Source organism: Pygocentrus nattereri, chromosome 20 (genome assembly GCF_015220715.1).
Source record: "Pygocentrus nattereri isolate fPygNat1 chromosome 20, fPygNat1.pri, whole genome shotgun sequence".
In the NCBI taxonomy this organism is placed as follows: domain Eukaryota; kingdom Metazoa; phylum Chordata; class Actinopteri; order Characiformes; family Serrasalmidae; genus Pygocentrus; species Pygocentrus nattereri.
The window spans coordinates 29,687,121-29,703,101 of NC_051230.1; the positions used below are offsets into that span (position 1 = coordinate 29,687,121).

The 15,981-nt window shown below is 43.3% G+C and overlaps 1 protein-coding gene across 1 annotated transcript; it reads right to left on the reverse strand.

Moving 5' to 3' along the window:
- Positions 1-642: 642 nt before the first annotated feature.
- Positions 643-14,766, reverse strand: vamp8 (vesicle-associated membrane protein 8 (endobrevin)). Its single transcript, XM_017709705.2, has 3 exons — positions 14,568-14,766; positions 6,802-6,966; positions 643-2,191 (listed from the first exon to the last, which is right to left on the reverse strand). The coding sequence occupies exons 1-3, from the start codon at positions 14,592-14,594 to the stop codon at positions 2,000-2,002; spliced, it is 384 nt and encodes a 127-aa protein (XP_017565194.1). The 5' UTR covers positions 14,595-14,766; the 3' UTR covers positions 643-1,999.
- Positions 14,767-15,981: the final 1,215 nt, after the last annotated feature.

A 15,981-nucleotide genomic window follows, 5' to 3' on the forward strand; every position in this document is an offset into this window, starting at 1 on the left:
ACACGTACGAATTTGTGTTGACTCTCTGAAAACTTCATGACTTTGTGGTAAGACATGCACTAGCGTGAATCAGCATCTCACTTAATGTGTTTGGAGGAACTCCAAAATGAGCCTGAAGCGAAACTGAAAAGCTGTCCATTTTAAAGTCGTGAATAACAGAATAACAGTCAAGAAGAGACTGAATGTATATATAAGCAACAGTTCATCTTATGAATTTAAACCCCCCTCCGGAAAAAAAAAAATTAAAAAAATAAAAGCATCCAGGGTTAATTTCCACATATTTTCAGTGTGTAGCATTCAGCAAATAACATGAAATTCCCAAATTCATCTTCAATTTTCATCTGAATGAATTTTCAATTAAAAAAAAAAACAAAAAAAAAAACAACTTAAGGGTTAATTTCTTTCTTTTTTATATATATATATATATATATATATATATATATATATATATATATATATATATATATATATATAGATAGATAGATAGATAGATAGATAGATAGATAGATAGATAGATAGATAGAGAGAGAGAGAGAGAGAGAGAGAGAGAGAGAGCGAACACACACACACACACACACACACACACACACCCCTTGAATATCATCACTGTCCAAAACAACACCACTAAACAGGTGGCAATGGTATCTTTACAGAAACGTTACTCAACTTTATTGTAAGGTTACATAAGGAAATTTTATTCATAATAGTCATATGTTTAAACCACGTAAAGAACAGATGCCATGTTAAAATAAAAGTTTGGGGACCGTAACATAACTTACTGAAACATTCAGCACTAATGTCCCTATTTTCCCAAATCTTCTTAACATGAACTTCAGGGCCTTTTCAAAATAGATTCCATGTGTGACGTCTAATAAACACCCCATAATTCAGCTTTTTATAAGTGTGTAACATCAGGTTATCGCTGAACACCACGCACTGCTTTTAGCATTAGCACACCAAATTAACAGCATGCATCACTGTGAAGCAGGAGTCTGGCGATGACGAACTTGGTACCGCTAAACCAGTTTAACAAATATTTGTCCGCTACAATGTTAACGTTGCTAACGATCGATGAAACTGACACATTTGCATTTTGGAAAGAGGTTAAAGCTACCCTGCTCTAGCGTTCATTCACTGTCGGCAATGTTGTGAGGAAAACAGTGAGGAAAGTACGGCTTCAAAGCTTCTGTTTAAAGGCCTTCAGACTGGAGAACAGAGGATCGGAAGCTCTGTGACCCCAGCAGACGGTAAAAACCAGTGCCTGTCTGAGCAAAAATGTGCAAATAAAAGGAATTTTAAAAATAATTCATGTAAAACCAGCGTTTATGACGGATGGATGTCGCTCCTCCGGTTGTGCCACAGTCTTGCAGGATTTTGTTTGATCCTGATCCGACACACGTAGAGTTGTATACCAAAGGCTGGGCAGCCTTGATTAAATTACGTGTTGATTGATGTTGGTTAACACATCCTCGTATTAACGTTTGAGTTTAACACATTGGAAATAAAAATAAAATACAAAATGTGGCCTGTGCAAAACTTATGGCACATTTTAAAATTTTAGGTTTTATTATCCCCATTCAGAGGCTTCTCAACATTTAACAGGGCTGAGGTAGGTGTGTCAATGCAGGACTGGCACAAAAACCTGCGTGTCCTGTGGCACTTCGGGAGGAGGACGGCCTTCATGTGCATGTAGGAATGGATGCTTGTATCTGCGGGCTTTTATAGCTACAAATGTAAGAGACTGTTTGGCCAAAATTCAAAAACTTTTCACCTTTAATCCCAAATTTAGTGGCTAACAAGAAGTCTTACAGAATATATACACATGCCTAAATTATCACACCTATATTTTCTGTTTTGATGATTAAACTACAGATTAAATACAGACTACTTTGTCCATTGATATAGAGAAAAGTTCATCGCTAAACTTCAACTACATTTAGCATATCCTGTGCATTTGATTTTTGGCCAAACCATCACTTTAACATGGTTCTGAATCACATCAATTGCCGGGTGGTTTGGGTGTAGGCGCAGGCCCAGGCGCAGGACCGTTGGTGGGAATCACTCCGGTGGCCAGCAGGACAATGATGAGCACAATGACGATGACGACCACAATGATTACCAAGATCAGCTTCACGTTTTTCCACCAATACGCACGAGCCACCTTCTGAGACGTCTGCTTGAAGTTCTGCGCCTGTGAGGAGATGAATGCGGTCAGCGTTCGGCTCGTATTTGCTACAGGCTTTACTAATGCATGAGCTAAATCACAGAGGAAACGAATGTGAAAAACTATTTGCTTGCATACAGAAAGTAGGGACTACACTGGAGGGCGGGAAAACGTCCAAGTATCCAACTTTGGTCATCCAGGTTTAATTTACTCTCTTGGAGGTTAAACGTAAACACGGTTATCCCAAACACTGATTGATATCTTTTAGGTTTTATGTATTACTTCAAAGTATATTCTTATTATGGCTGCCATTCTTCCAGTAAAGTGTGGTAATTCTAATCTTTCTCACTCAGGCTGCTGGACAAGACTAGAGCACTATCGATTTTTGTCTATTTTTTCTTTTGATGTTCTCTTTGCTTTTATTTATGTATTGCACATCTAACATTTTTTGTGCTATATGAATAAATGTGCCTTGCCCTGCCAAGTCTAATTTTGTGTACATGTGAAGATCACCATAGTGACATCGATCAGCAGCATCACTAGAACAGCTTTTCTACATCTTCGCAACATTGCCAAGATCAGAAATGCCCTGTCCCTGCGTGATGCAGAAACACTAGTACATGCCTTTATTACTTCTAGGCTAGACTACTGTAACGCGCTACTGTCAGGATGTACGAGCAGGAATTTAAACAAACTCCCACTAGTCCAAAACGCTGCAGCCAGTCTAGTCTAGTCATTAAAACTAGAACATCTGATCATATCAGTCCAGCGCTATCATCACTTCATTGGCTGCCTATTAAATTCCGTATTGATTATAAAATCCTTTTATTGATGTATAAAGCCCTACACTGTCTTGCTCCTGAGTACCTGCAAGCCCTTATTTCCCATTACGAGCCATCACGACTACTCAGATCCCAGAGCGCTGGCTTATTAATAGTCCCCAGAATTCGTGGGGGCAGTCGTGGGCTGGAGGTTAGGGATCCAGCCTTGTGACCGGAAGGTCGCCAGTTCGATCCCCAGAGCTGACAGCACATGACTGAGGTGTCCTTGAGCAAGACACCTAACCCCCAACTGCTCCCCGAGCGCTGCGGATTGGGCTGCCCACCGCTCCGGGCAAGTGTGCTCACTGCCCCCTAGTGTGTGTGCTCACTAGTGTGTATGTGGTGTTTCACTTCACGGATGGGTTAAATGCGGAGTTGAAATTTCCCCGTTGTGGGACTAATAAGGGTCACTTAATCTTAATTCATAAGGCTGCAGCTGGGGAAGAGCTTTTTCTTATAAAGCCCCCAAACTCTGGACTCAGACACAGTCTCAATCTTTAAAACTAGGCTGAAAACTCACTTGTTCAGTTTAGCTTTTGGTAGCTAATGTTCCCCCCTAGATAAAGGCAGCAGATCCAGGGGTCCATGCACACAGGGAATTATAGTAAACTGAGACGCTGGTGCCGTTGTCCCGCTGCTCGCATGCGGTCACTCAGGTTTGTGGACGGTGGAGCGGAGGGATGCCAAACTGTCTCAGAGTGCTGCCATGTCTGTGTGTCCTTCTGGTTCTCTCCTGTTAGTTAAGCTGTCATAGTCAGATCTGCCGGAGTCGTTAGCCACACTCTGTAAATGTTTACATTCCCTGTTTATGTACAAACTGATAGAATAAAACTAATTCCTTCTCCCTGCTTTCTTTCCGAGTATACAATCACCCACATGTCCGGCCGGACACTGAAGGACGACTGACTGTCGAGCCCTCCTACTACCCACTTCAGACCAGCTGCCCATGCCCCAGCTGCCACCACCTGCTGTAGACTAGCTGCCCACCCTACACTGATATTCTCATGGACTCCTAGCTATTCCTAACACCAATATTTCTGCTATTAATATTAGTAATATAATCACTTGTAGGTAGTTTGACCAGAGGAGGATGGGCCCCCCCTTGTGAGCCTGGTTCCTCCTAAGGTTTCTTCCTCAGTTCTGAGGGAGTTTTTCCTTGCCACTGTTGCCCCTGGCTTGCCTACCGGAGGGTTTCAGTACATTCTTACAGTCCTGTTGAAACTTTGTCTTTTCCGAAATTCTGTAAAGCTGCTTTGTGACAACATCCGTTGTAAAAAGCACTACAAATAAATTTGATTTGATTTGATCATGGAAGCATGCTGGTTTTTAAATGCAATGCTGTCTGAAGGGTTGAAGGTCACAGGCATTCAATTGTGGTTTTTGGCCTTGTCTTTTACGCACAGAGATTTCTCCAGATTCTCTGAATCTTGTGATGATATTATACCCTGGAGAGAGTAAAATACTTGAAATCCTTGCAAACTTTAGTTGAGTTGTTGCATTATTCATTGATGCAGTTTTCTGGAAAAGTGGTAAGCCTAGACCCAGAGTACTAGGCCCTTTGTGGATGCTCTTTTTATACCCAAGCATGATTGCATCACCCATTATTTCTTGTGTTAAACTGCCCCCTGTCCCAACGTTTGCAGAAGGTGTGGCAGTCACCAATTTCAGAATAAGCATATATTTACAAAAACAATAAAGCTGATAAAGCATTAAATAAGCTCCCCAGACAAAAACCTGGTCACCTTGCATGTTTAAAGTGGTAGTAACTTCAGGCACCTGTAGATGGGGTTGCATGAAGGTGATTGGCCTATAAATACCTGTGGGGTGTGCAACAAGATTCATAGATTGAGAAGAGGTGGTACAGTGCAGTTAATGTCTTGTTTGATGTGTGAAAAATGGGTTGCAAAGCAGATGTTAATGACTGGCAAAAAGGAGTGACTGGATTTGGGAGTACCAAAGGCCATGGTGTGAAGGAAGTAGCTGAATTTGCAGATGTACAGAAGAGTACGGTCACCTGGGTCGACCAGCAGTGGCAAAACTCTCATCACAATTGTGGCCACAGCTTATTCACAGCTTGTGAATAAAAATCGCTTTGCTTCCAGGAAAGAATTGTTTCTAGAAGTCAATGCGGGTCCTTCACAACCAATTTCTGAAAGAATTCTCTGCAGGGAACTGAATACCATGAACATCTGGATGAGAGTGACACACAAGAGGCCTTTGCTCACTTCTGCTTACAAAGCTTCCTGGTTACAGTGGATGAAGAGACACAAAAACAGGACTTTTCATGAGTGGAAATGTGTTATCTGGTCAGATGAATCTCATTTCTGCCTGTATGTGAATGATGCTCAGCATCATGTTCATTGTAAACTTCAGAAAGCCCTCAGTGAGGACTGCATGCAAGGTGTGGTTCAAGCTGGAGGAGCTCTGTGATGTTCTGGGGTTTTTAATTATGTGGAATGGGTCTTTTGGTTAAGGTGACAGAGAGGTTTAACCAGTGTCGACATTGAGCTGTGGGACAACCAGGCTTTGCCTTTTGCTCATCATTTTGGGGCAGTCATGGGCTGGAGGTTAGGGACTTGGTCCTTGAGCAAGACACTTAACCCCCAACCGGTTAGGGATCCGGGCCTTGAGCAAGGCACTGTGAATAGGGCTGCCCACCACTCCGGGCAAGTGTGTATGTGTTGTTTCACTGCATGTATGGGTTAAATGGGGAGGTGTATGGGTTAAATGTTGTGGGACTAATAAGGGTCACTTAATCTTACAAAGGAACATAACATTCCTATCCCCCTATTACAAGATGATTGTTCCCACGTTCACAAGGCTGCAAATCTGGCCGAACTGCGCAATTCTTTGATGCAAGAGTGGCTGAACATTGATGCCGCCTACACCCAGAAACATCGAGTCTAGGCCAAGTCGTATCACAGCCATTATTTGTGCTTGTGGAGGTATTGCACGCTATGAGCTATAGTTCAGTCAAGGTGACTTTTTTTACACGGTGAGTTTATCTTTGTACGGTTTTCATTTATGTACAGGCTAAAGTGGATTTACAAATCACTTCATGATTTGATTTGTATTTTACCTACTGTCACAACTTTTTTTGGAACTGGATCTGAATGTTTATCACACCCTAATATGCCCATTACTGAGCTTAGTGATGCAGGAACTTTAGCCGTTTGTTGATTTCCTCCAGTTAAGCAATCAGGAGACTTTACTTGCCTAAGAACCTCATTAACACACTGTAAGACCCAGCCTCCACTAAGCTGCATAGAACTTTTATACTTTATACTTTTATACTTTAATGAAATTTAACTACCCACCAATGCAAATAGATGCAGGATGTGCCAAGAAGTTACACTGCAGTGCTACTGGAAATTCTACAGTACCTGAGCTTTTTTTTAGTAAGTTTGTGCTAAACTTTTGCTTTTACATCGTTTCAGTGAAGTAACACTTCTACATCAGTATGAGTTTAGAATATGCACATCTGTTCCAGACTGTTAGAAAATGATTACACAGAGGAAGGACTTGAGGGTTGGTAGCACGAACTTGAACTTACATTTTTCTGACAAATATAAACAGTCAGACAATAACATAAATGCAATTAAACTAACAGATAGAAAGATAAACAAAATTAATAAAGGATTTTATGGTGTATTTGTCTAAGGTTGGTTTGATTACACTTACAATAAGGAAGCTTACTAAGGGCCTATAAAAACATTTCCTGCTATTCAGAAAGATACACATACTGAGATGTGAAAACAAAGCCTGCAGCTTGTATTTGGAATGCATGCACTTGTTTTTCCTCAGAGGAACCCTCACCCCAGCCTGCAGGTCCTCAGACTTGTCCATCAGATCGTCCAGCCGTTCACCGCGAGCCAGGATCCGATCCACGTTCTGGGTCATGATGTCCTTTACACCGTCCACCTGAGACTGCAGGGCCTTGACTCGGTCCGTTTCCACGGGACCTGCCGCCGCCCCTTGCTCCTACAGGACAGGGAGAGTTTTCAGAGTTTAATATTATTAATGCATATTCACTGGCCACTTTATTAGAAACACCCATCTTATATTTCGACTCACCGGCCACTTTATTAGAAAGACCCACCCTGTACTTCCACTCGCTGGCCACTTTATTAGAAAGACCCACCCTGTACTTCCACTCGCTGGCCACTTTATTAGAAACATCTACCTTGTACTTCCATTCACTGGCCACTTTAGAAACACGTTGTACTTTCTTTTTCATTATCTGTTTATTGAGGCCATGACAAATTATACAAAAGCTTTCTTCGTATCCTCTGTGAACAAAGCCATTGTCCTCTCTCCTCTTCCTTCTTTTCTTGTGGTCGTCATCAATACACACTCAGGAAAATAACTGCATCCGAAGACGACACAAGCAATATCAAGAATAAAGAAGACCACTGTTTAAATAAAATAAAATCTGGCACTGTTGCCAAACTCAAACTGCCTCAATTCTATGAAGTCTTTCATCCATTTATTCCACTGCTTTTTTATTTACAGAGAAAAGTAGACTCTTTAGGCACTTCCCCCAAATTACCCATAGTTTGTGTGTCTAGTTGTAACCATTTCCTAGTCAGTGTCTTTACTAGCTGCTAAAAGCACATTAAATATTCATTTATTTTTCCCCCAAGTTAAGATAAACATAATCCAAACAGAGTACTTTACCATTCATAGGTGTACCCCTTTTAATTATATGCTGAACACCTTCCTTTATATATTTCTGGATGCTTGGACATTCCCAAAATGATCTAGATCTCAACACCCACAGTGCCTCCAGCACAACGGGACAGTATAATCCATATAGGTTTTCTGTTGAGGTGTAAAGAAAAATCTCTTACATTTGTCCAATAGAATTTTAGAAACCTTCTGTTTCTGATTCCATGGCTCTCTTCATTATCTCTCTTTATTATATGCATTAATTAACAAATCCACTGGTTCAATCAATGTTTTTCCAAGACTTCACTTTGTGAACCAAATAATATTTTTTATTTGTATCTGTAAAAGTCCTGGAACTCTAATACAAAACATTCCTTTAATGCTTGGAAACTCCAAGTTTCCTACGTTGTACTTTCATTACCTGGCCACTTTATTAGAAACCCCTACCTTGTGCTTCCCCTCACTGGCCACTTTATTAGAAAGCCCCCCACTATAATTGAAGTTTGGAGCCCGTGGTGAAAAGTGACCTGTTTCAAAAGCCAATTTAAACTCTGTCATTATACAAAGTTCCTAGCTATATAAAGTCCCTAGGTGCTACCACATTGAAAACGGACTTGGCTCAGCCCCTAATCAAAGTCCATTGCTGCGGTGAATAGTGACCTGGCATTTGGCCCAGAAAAACTCTGCTACCAAATTTATAAGTCACCCGGTTTGTGTCCAAACTCTCGTCACAATGCAAAGTGGCCATCTCAGTGTTTGGCCAAGTCAAACTTTATTACCGCAGTACGAAGCGTCCCGGCCCGCGGCCCGTTCGTCTCCACTACCGCAGTACGAAGCGTCCCAGGCCACAGCCTCGTTCATCTCCACTACCGCAGTACGAATCGTCCCGGCCCGTGGCCCCGTTCATCTCTACTACCTCAGTACGAAGCGTCCCGGCCCGCAGACCTGTTCATCTCCACTACCTGAGTACGAAGCCAGTGGCCCCGTTCATCTCCACTAGCGCAGTACGAAGCGTCCCGGCCCGCGCCCCCATTCATCTCCAATACCGCAGTAAGAAGCGTCCCGGCCCACGGCCTCGTTCATCTCCACTACCTCAGTAAGAAGCGTCCCAGCCCACGGCCTCGTTCATCTCCACTACCGCAGTAAGAAGCTTCCCGGCCCGCGCCCCCATTCATCTCCAATACCGCAGTACGAAGCGTCCCGGCCCACGGCCTCGTTCATCTCCACTACCGCAGTAAGAAGCGTCCCGGCCCACGGCCTCGTTCCTCTCCACTACCGCAGTAAGAAGCGTCCCGGCCCACGGCCTCATTCCTCTCCACTACCGCAGTAAGAAGCGTCCCGGCCCACGGCCCTGTTCATCTCCACTACCGCAGTAAGAAGCGTCCCGGCCCACGGCCCTGTTCATCTCCACTACCGCAGTAAGAAGCGTCCCGGCCCACGGCCCTGTTCATCTCCACTACCGCAGTAAGAAGCGTCCCGGCCCACGGCCCTGTTCATCTCCACTACCGCAGTAAGAAGCGTCCCGGCCCACGGCCCTGTTCATCTCCACTACCGCAGTAAGAAGTGTCCCGGCCCACGGCCTCGTTCCTCTCCACTACCGCAGTAAGAAGTGTCCCGGCCCACGGCCTCGTTCCTCTCCACTACCGCAGTAAGAAGTGTCCCGGCCCACTGCCTCGTTCCTCTCCACTACCGCAGTAAGAAGTGTCCCAGCCCACTGCCTCGTTCCTCTCCACTACCGCAGTAAGAAGTGTCCCGGCCCACTGCCTCGTTCCTCTCCACTACCGCAGTAAGAAGTGTCCCAGCCCACGGCCTTGTTACTCTCCACTACCGCATTAAGAAGTGTCCCAGCCCACTGCCTCGTTCATCTACACTACCGCAGTAAGAAGGGTCCCGGCCCACGGCCTCGTTCATCTCCACTACCGCAGTAAGAAGTGTCCCGGCCCACTGCCTCGTTCATCTCCACTACTGCAGTAAGAAGTGTCCCGGCCCACGGCCTTAATAAGCATCACTACCGCAGTAAGAAGTGTCCCGGCCCACGGCCTTAATAAGCATCACTACCGCAGTAAGAAGTGCCCTGGCTTGCAGGGCTGCTAAACTCCACCACAGCAATACAAAGTCTCTTAGTTGGGTTCTCAGTTGAGGTTGGAAAAAATCCAGAACCAGTGGGGGGGAGGAAGAAAAAAAAAAAAAAAAAAAAAAATCACATACAAGCAAAAAACTTGCTCATCACAGTTATGTGAAAAGGTACAATGTTGAACCCTACACTGAAACTACTCTGCAGGATGTGAGCTGCAGGTTAAATGATGCCTAGTTTAGTGACCGTCACACAGATTAAACGGTAACTGCAACAATGTCAGAGACCGACTGATCTCAGCAGGGACAGCACTATAACTTTTCCCAACTTCACCTGATCAACATCACTGCTTTTTAAGTCTTCCTTACATGTGAATGCTCTGTGGAATGTGCATTCTGGAATGTGCACAGAACACACATTGCGCAGAGCAATAACACGTAAGGAAGGTTCTCCTGGGCCAAAAATAGACGTCACTGCATGACCTGTACAGACTACCCACACCTGATGCAGCATGACTCAGGCTATAAAAGAACAATGCAAACAAGTCTGGCTGCTATGGCAGAACTGAACAGATCAACTGCACTTAGGGGTGGGCAAGATAATGAAATGTTACTGATACTGTGATAACGTACACCACAGTCCTTTTTTCTAAGCACGAGTACGGTCAAAACATCAAGAAGACTGAATAACTGCAGCTGATTGGGTGTCAGCCCATTATGACATCATCATTTTGTTTAATTTTACCGATTTTTTTTTTTTTTTTTACAGTTTATTTTAAAATGAGGGAAAAAAAAATCTAGCAAGTTTCTTCGCAGCATTTTTAAAATGTGGCAGTGCAGTTTTACTAATGCTGATTTTATTGAGCAAGTTCATTCACAAACCTCAGAAAAGCGAAGCATCTCAACATAACGCACTGTGAACGCACTCTCTAAGTATCGTGATGTTTTGCCATACTACCTTTAGCAGCAATACTTCACAATATCTATATATTGCTGAATTTTTCCAACTAGGCCTACTTAACCGTCAAGACAGCAGAGTAAAAGCAAAACAACCAAACAAAAACAAGCAAATTATTTTATCCAGAGAAACTAAACTAACTAAACAGAAATAATAGCTACAGAACAACATCAGATAATTTTCTTGTTACTAGTTTCCATCTGATGGTGTGATACTCTTGGTTTTTAACAGGTTCTCTACAATTGACCACTTGCGAAATTGTCACCTCTCAGCCAATCGCAATCATCTCTAAACAGTCATTCCTCCGTCAAACGAAGGAGCTATCCAACAGAACCTCACAGCAAACCTGCAGTGAGAACGGCAAGGAAAGCAAATCAGCACGAAGGCTAAGAAATGGTCCCGTTTTCCTTTCACTACCGGATCTTCGAAGTTTTGGACTGAAGCTCAACGTCAAAACTATTACGCCAAACTTTATCTGGGTCACATTTGTTTGCATTTGTTTAATTCTGATATGATATTTAATGACACAGTGTTACAGAACAATGTTAAGATTAATAAGCTAACTAGTTCGCTTTTATTAACTCATCTGGACAAACAGGTCCAGTTGTACGGTGTGATCCTAATGCTGTCGCTCTTATGCCATTCTTTGTAACGTTCTACTAAAATTTGTTGACAGATCTCATGTAAAAGAGGGCAAGGCCTCAGGGTCTAGGCTAACAATGCTCTTGCTAGCTTTCCCCTGGTTTGATTCATGTAAACGTGGCTTCCAGAATCACCCGGCTTGCTCTAAATTGGTCTACATTCGGATTTTGTCAGTTCTCAAACATGCGGAACTGCACCAAATATACAGTAAAGCCTGTTTACTTTTTAATGAAAGTGTTTCAGTACTTTTTAGACCGGTAGCACAAGTGCTACAGATGCTACCTAACACTATGAACAGATGAAGAAAATCTGCAAACGGCCAAAAGGTCCAAAAAGTGAGCAGTTGATTTCTTTAGAAATGCTGGTAATGCCCTCCATTTGTCCAGGAAACCATACTGTTACACTGATAACGTATCGTGGTGGCGCTGGCCGCTGCGCTGTTGCTCTATATTTAGTGTACGACAGTACATTACAGTATTCAGCATAACGGCCTGGTGGAAGTGTTGGTACAGTGGTGTCATCGACTCGAAGAAAAGTGTTGGCCCTCACGCCAACACCCTGACAGAATTTCACACCAGTCGGTACAGCAAAAAAAAAAAAAAAAAGAAAGAACGACGAGCTTCATCTGTTTATCTGGGTCAACAACAAACAGCGCAAACACAGAACCTCAGTAATCACCACCTGCTGTATTACAGAGTGGAGCATTCAGAAGCACAGCAGCTGAAAAGCATCATCTACACCCAATATTTACCATGTTCGTGGCAGCATAAGGATTGTCCAGGTAGGCATTGTGAGAGAACATGCCTGCAGGGGAGAGAGCGTCTCAGACACTCCGGAGAGTTTGATCCTTCATAAACAAAAGGTTACCAGGCAACTAAGGACGTCACTGCGTATCCCGTACCTGTGGCTGTGAGGCCTGCAGAATGGCAGAAGGCTATCGCGTAACATCTGAGAGAACTCCGAGCCGAGTCCTGAAAGGAGCGCGGCAGTCCTGTCTGACCACATTACAGTGCTCAAATAAGGAGAAAATACTTTACAATTAAACCGTCTCACAAAACAACGTTCATGGGAACCTGGCTGTGGCGCGTTTTGTCTACTTTAATGACGTTTCTGGTGAATTCCATCAAAAGAACTTGAACGTAGGAGAGAAAAAACTCTGGAACTCCGGTCGTCTACCTTTCGTGTGCTTGGACCGCCCTCTCCTCGTTCAAAAACCACGGCCTTGCATCTATATCTGTAAATACATGCTGGTACCTTTAAAACTCTCCATTTTATGGGACAGTTTGGTGCTTCACATTAAGGTTTTCTGAGCATTAGATTGAAATCCTCTCCTTTCTTATTTGTTTCACCTGATTTTCAAAGTTTTCACATTTTGATATTAAGTGATTAAGAGACCCTTATTAGTCCCACAAACGGGGAAATTTCACCTCCGCATTTAACCCACCCGTGACGTGAAACACATACACTCTAGTGAGCACACAGACACACTGCCCAACGCTCTGGGCAGTGAGCACACACACACTAGGGGGCAGTGAGCACACTTGCCCGGAGTGGTGGGCAGCCCAATCCGCAGCGCCCGGGGAGCAGTTGGGGGTTAGGTGTCTTGCTCAAGGTGCTGTCAGCTCTGGGGACCTTCCGGTCACGAGGCTGGTTCCCTAACCTCCAGCCCACGACTGCCCCGTTTGTTGCCGCATTACACACTTCTTCGTTTAGTGTCGTTGGTTATTTAAATTATACTTAAAGTTTTAAAATGGGGATACAAATCTTTTTTTTTTTTAAACATGTGAAGTAAAATAAATCCGAATAAAACTGAATAAAATCTTTTTTACATATGCACATGGGGGCAGTCGTGGGCTGGAGTTTAGAAATCCGGCCCCGTGACCAGAAGGTCACCGGTTCGATCCCCAGAACCGACAGTACATGATTGAGGTCTCCTCGAGCAAGACACCTAACCCGCTGTGGATAGGGCTGCCCACCGCTCCGGGCAAGTGTGCTCACTGCCCCCTAGTGTGTGTGTGTTCACTATTATGTATGTGGTGTTTTACTGCATGGATGGGTCACATTTCGGAGGTGAAACGTCCTCATTTGTGGGACTAATAAAGGTCACTTAACTAACTAATACATATTTACAATATAGGACAAAAGAATATTACTGTTATTCCAAATCTTTGAATGATTTGTATGTATGTGTGAGCATGCATCCAAAAGTTTGGTTAGTTTTATATTTATACTGTTATGTTATGGCAAAATCGTGTGTGTGTGTATATATATATATATAAAAAATTATATATATATGGCAAAATAATATGAAAAGGCTTTTAGCCCGAACTACATTTACCATACTTGCACCATAACATCCTTTAAACACTGTATTTTTAAAGCATTTTAGTAACAACCCGTAGTGTCATGTAATAAAATTGACGACTCAAGGCAGATTACTTTCGAGGCATAAGTGTTCGTGGGCATGGTTTTAAGACGTTTCATGAGAACATGTTCAGGGAGCGTTCTGGCCTAAAACTAGCATTTTGCTGTTGTCGGACGTAAACCTTGTATCTCCAGACTGGTCATTTTACAGGAGAAGGAAAAAAACCTACTTTACTTTTAATAGAAGTCAATTGAACCAGACCCCCCCCCCCCCCCTATTGGCCCAGGAGGACCAGGACACAGCCATGGAGAACTCTAGGCCTTGTTCTCCTGCATGCCTGAGTGAGTGTATTGCTGTAACACACACACACACACACACACACACCCTCAGATGCTCAATCCACCTGGGCAAACAGAGCTCTCTGATAAAGCCGTCATTCCTGCCTGAGCTCCAGGCGAAGGAGGGTAAATCAGGAGAGCAACAGCTTGAAGGAGGAAACAGCCCTACAGCGACTCTTCCAGCACTTGTGAAAGCCCTTCTGAGCAAAACAGGAACTTCAACCTGGCTTCTCGCTCGAACTCTCCGTTCCACCTTAAACGGCGCAGCAGTTCCTACTGTAGCCTGAGGCGCCGGACTGTAAATGCGGCACCATTTAAGGTGGAACGGAAACTTCGACTCAGCAGCCCACTGAAACTTCGTCAGCTCAACCTGAAGAACCAGCTGGGCCTCCTCGACCTTCTCCGCCTCGCAGATTTGGAAGATAACCGTGTCTTTAAGCCAGAAAACAACTTCATTTCTTCTGTAAGCGACCGAAACAGCCGTCCGTTAACGTTTCTCACACCGAGGCTCAGTGAGTGAAGTTCAGTTGGCACCTACCATCTTGTTTGGATCCCCCACTCCCATCGTCTACAGGAAACGCTGCTCCTCTCCACCGAAACACGGCATGCAGGACAAAGCGTCCCGGGTTTGACAGAGTTTGTCGCTAGTTTAAGACGCTTTTAGAGTCTAAACGCCGCCGCTCCCGTCTTTACTTCCTCCTTCTGTCTCTCTCTGTTGGTCTCTTCCTCCTCCCCTTGCATTCCTTAAGCGGCTATTTCTACTTCCGCCCGCTCGCCTGCAGGGGGCGCCAAAGGCAACAAAGCGGGACAGACTGAATAATGTAAATAAATCCATTTTTCATGAGAACTTATAATGATGAACTCTTTTAAAACAGCCATACAGAGACCCTCAGGCGTCATAGTGAGGATTTTTAATAAGGCGTGGACTCAATTTATTATATTGAAACCACGGTTTACAATATCGGGGCCACAAATTACTTTGTAGAGGTGATAAATTACTAGGCCACGATTTACTATATTGAGGCCATGAATTACTAAACTGAAGCCACAAACTACTATATGGAGGCCACTAATTACTATATAGAGGTGATGAATTATTACAGAGGTCATAATTTACTATATCGAGGCCACAAATGAATATATTGAGGCCACTAATTACTATATGGAGGTGATGAATTATTACACAGACGTCACAATTTACTATATTGAGGTGATGAATTATTACACTGAGGTCACAATTTACTATATTGAGGTCACAAATTAACAAATTGAGCCCACTAATTACTAAACCGAAACCACAAACTACTATAAAGAGGTGATAAATTACTATACTGGGGCCACAAATTAATATATTGAGGCCACAATTTAATATATTTAGGCCATGCTTTACGTGAAACTTGTGGCCTCATTATAATAATTTGTGGCCTCAAAATATTAATTTATGTTCACACACATATTAAAAAAACTACACCACATTATGGGCTCTGAACAACCAAGAAGGTTTTATCGGTTTTTAATAAAAATAAAGAACAGAATGAAATAAAGAGCAGAACAGATTAAAGGTCTGGACCGTATATACAGTAATAACACTGTAGGGCCTGAAGATAAACCTATAATCTTTCCCAGGCGGCGCGACCAAGTCAGCCTTTACAGCAGATAAAACAGGTCAATTAAAAATAATACCAAAGCAGGTAAATAATACCAAAACAAGAGTCAGACTGTAGGTAGAGGACCCGTCTGGTTTGTAGACTAACACGAGACAATAACTGCTCTCCCTGACCGATCTCTGATCTCAGATCTCTGAAAGTCCTAAAACTGGATAAAGAAAGGAGTTTTATATTTGTCACTTAGTCGTTCACTCATAGTTTAGTGTCTGAGTTAGAACCCGCCCCGTAACTGAGGGCAGTAACAGGAAACATTTTGTGTCACCAAATCTGAGTGCGGTTCCACCC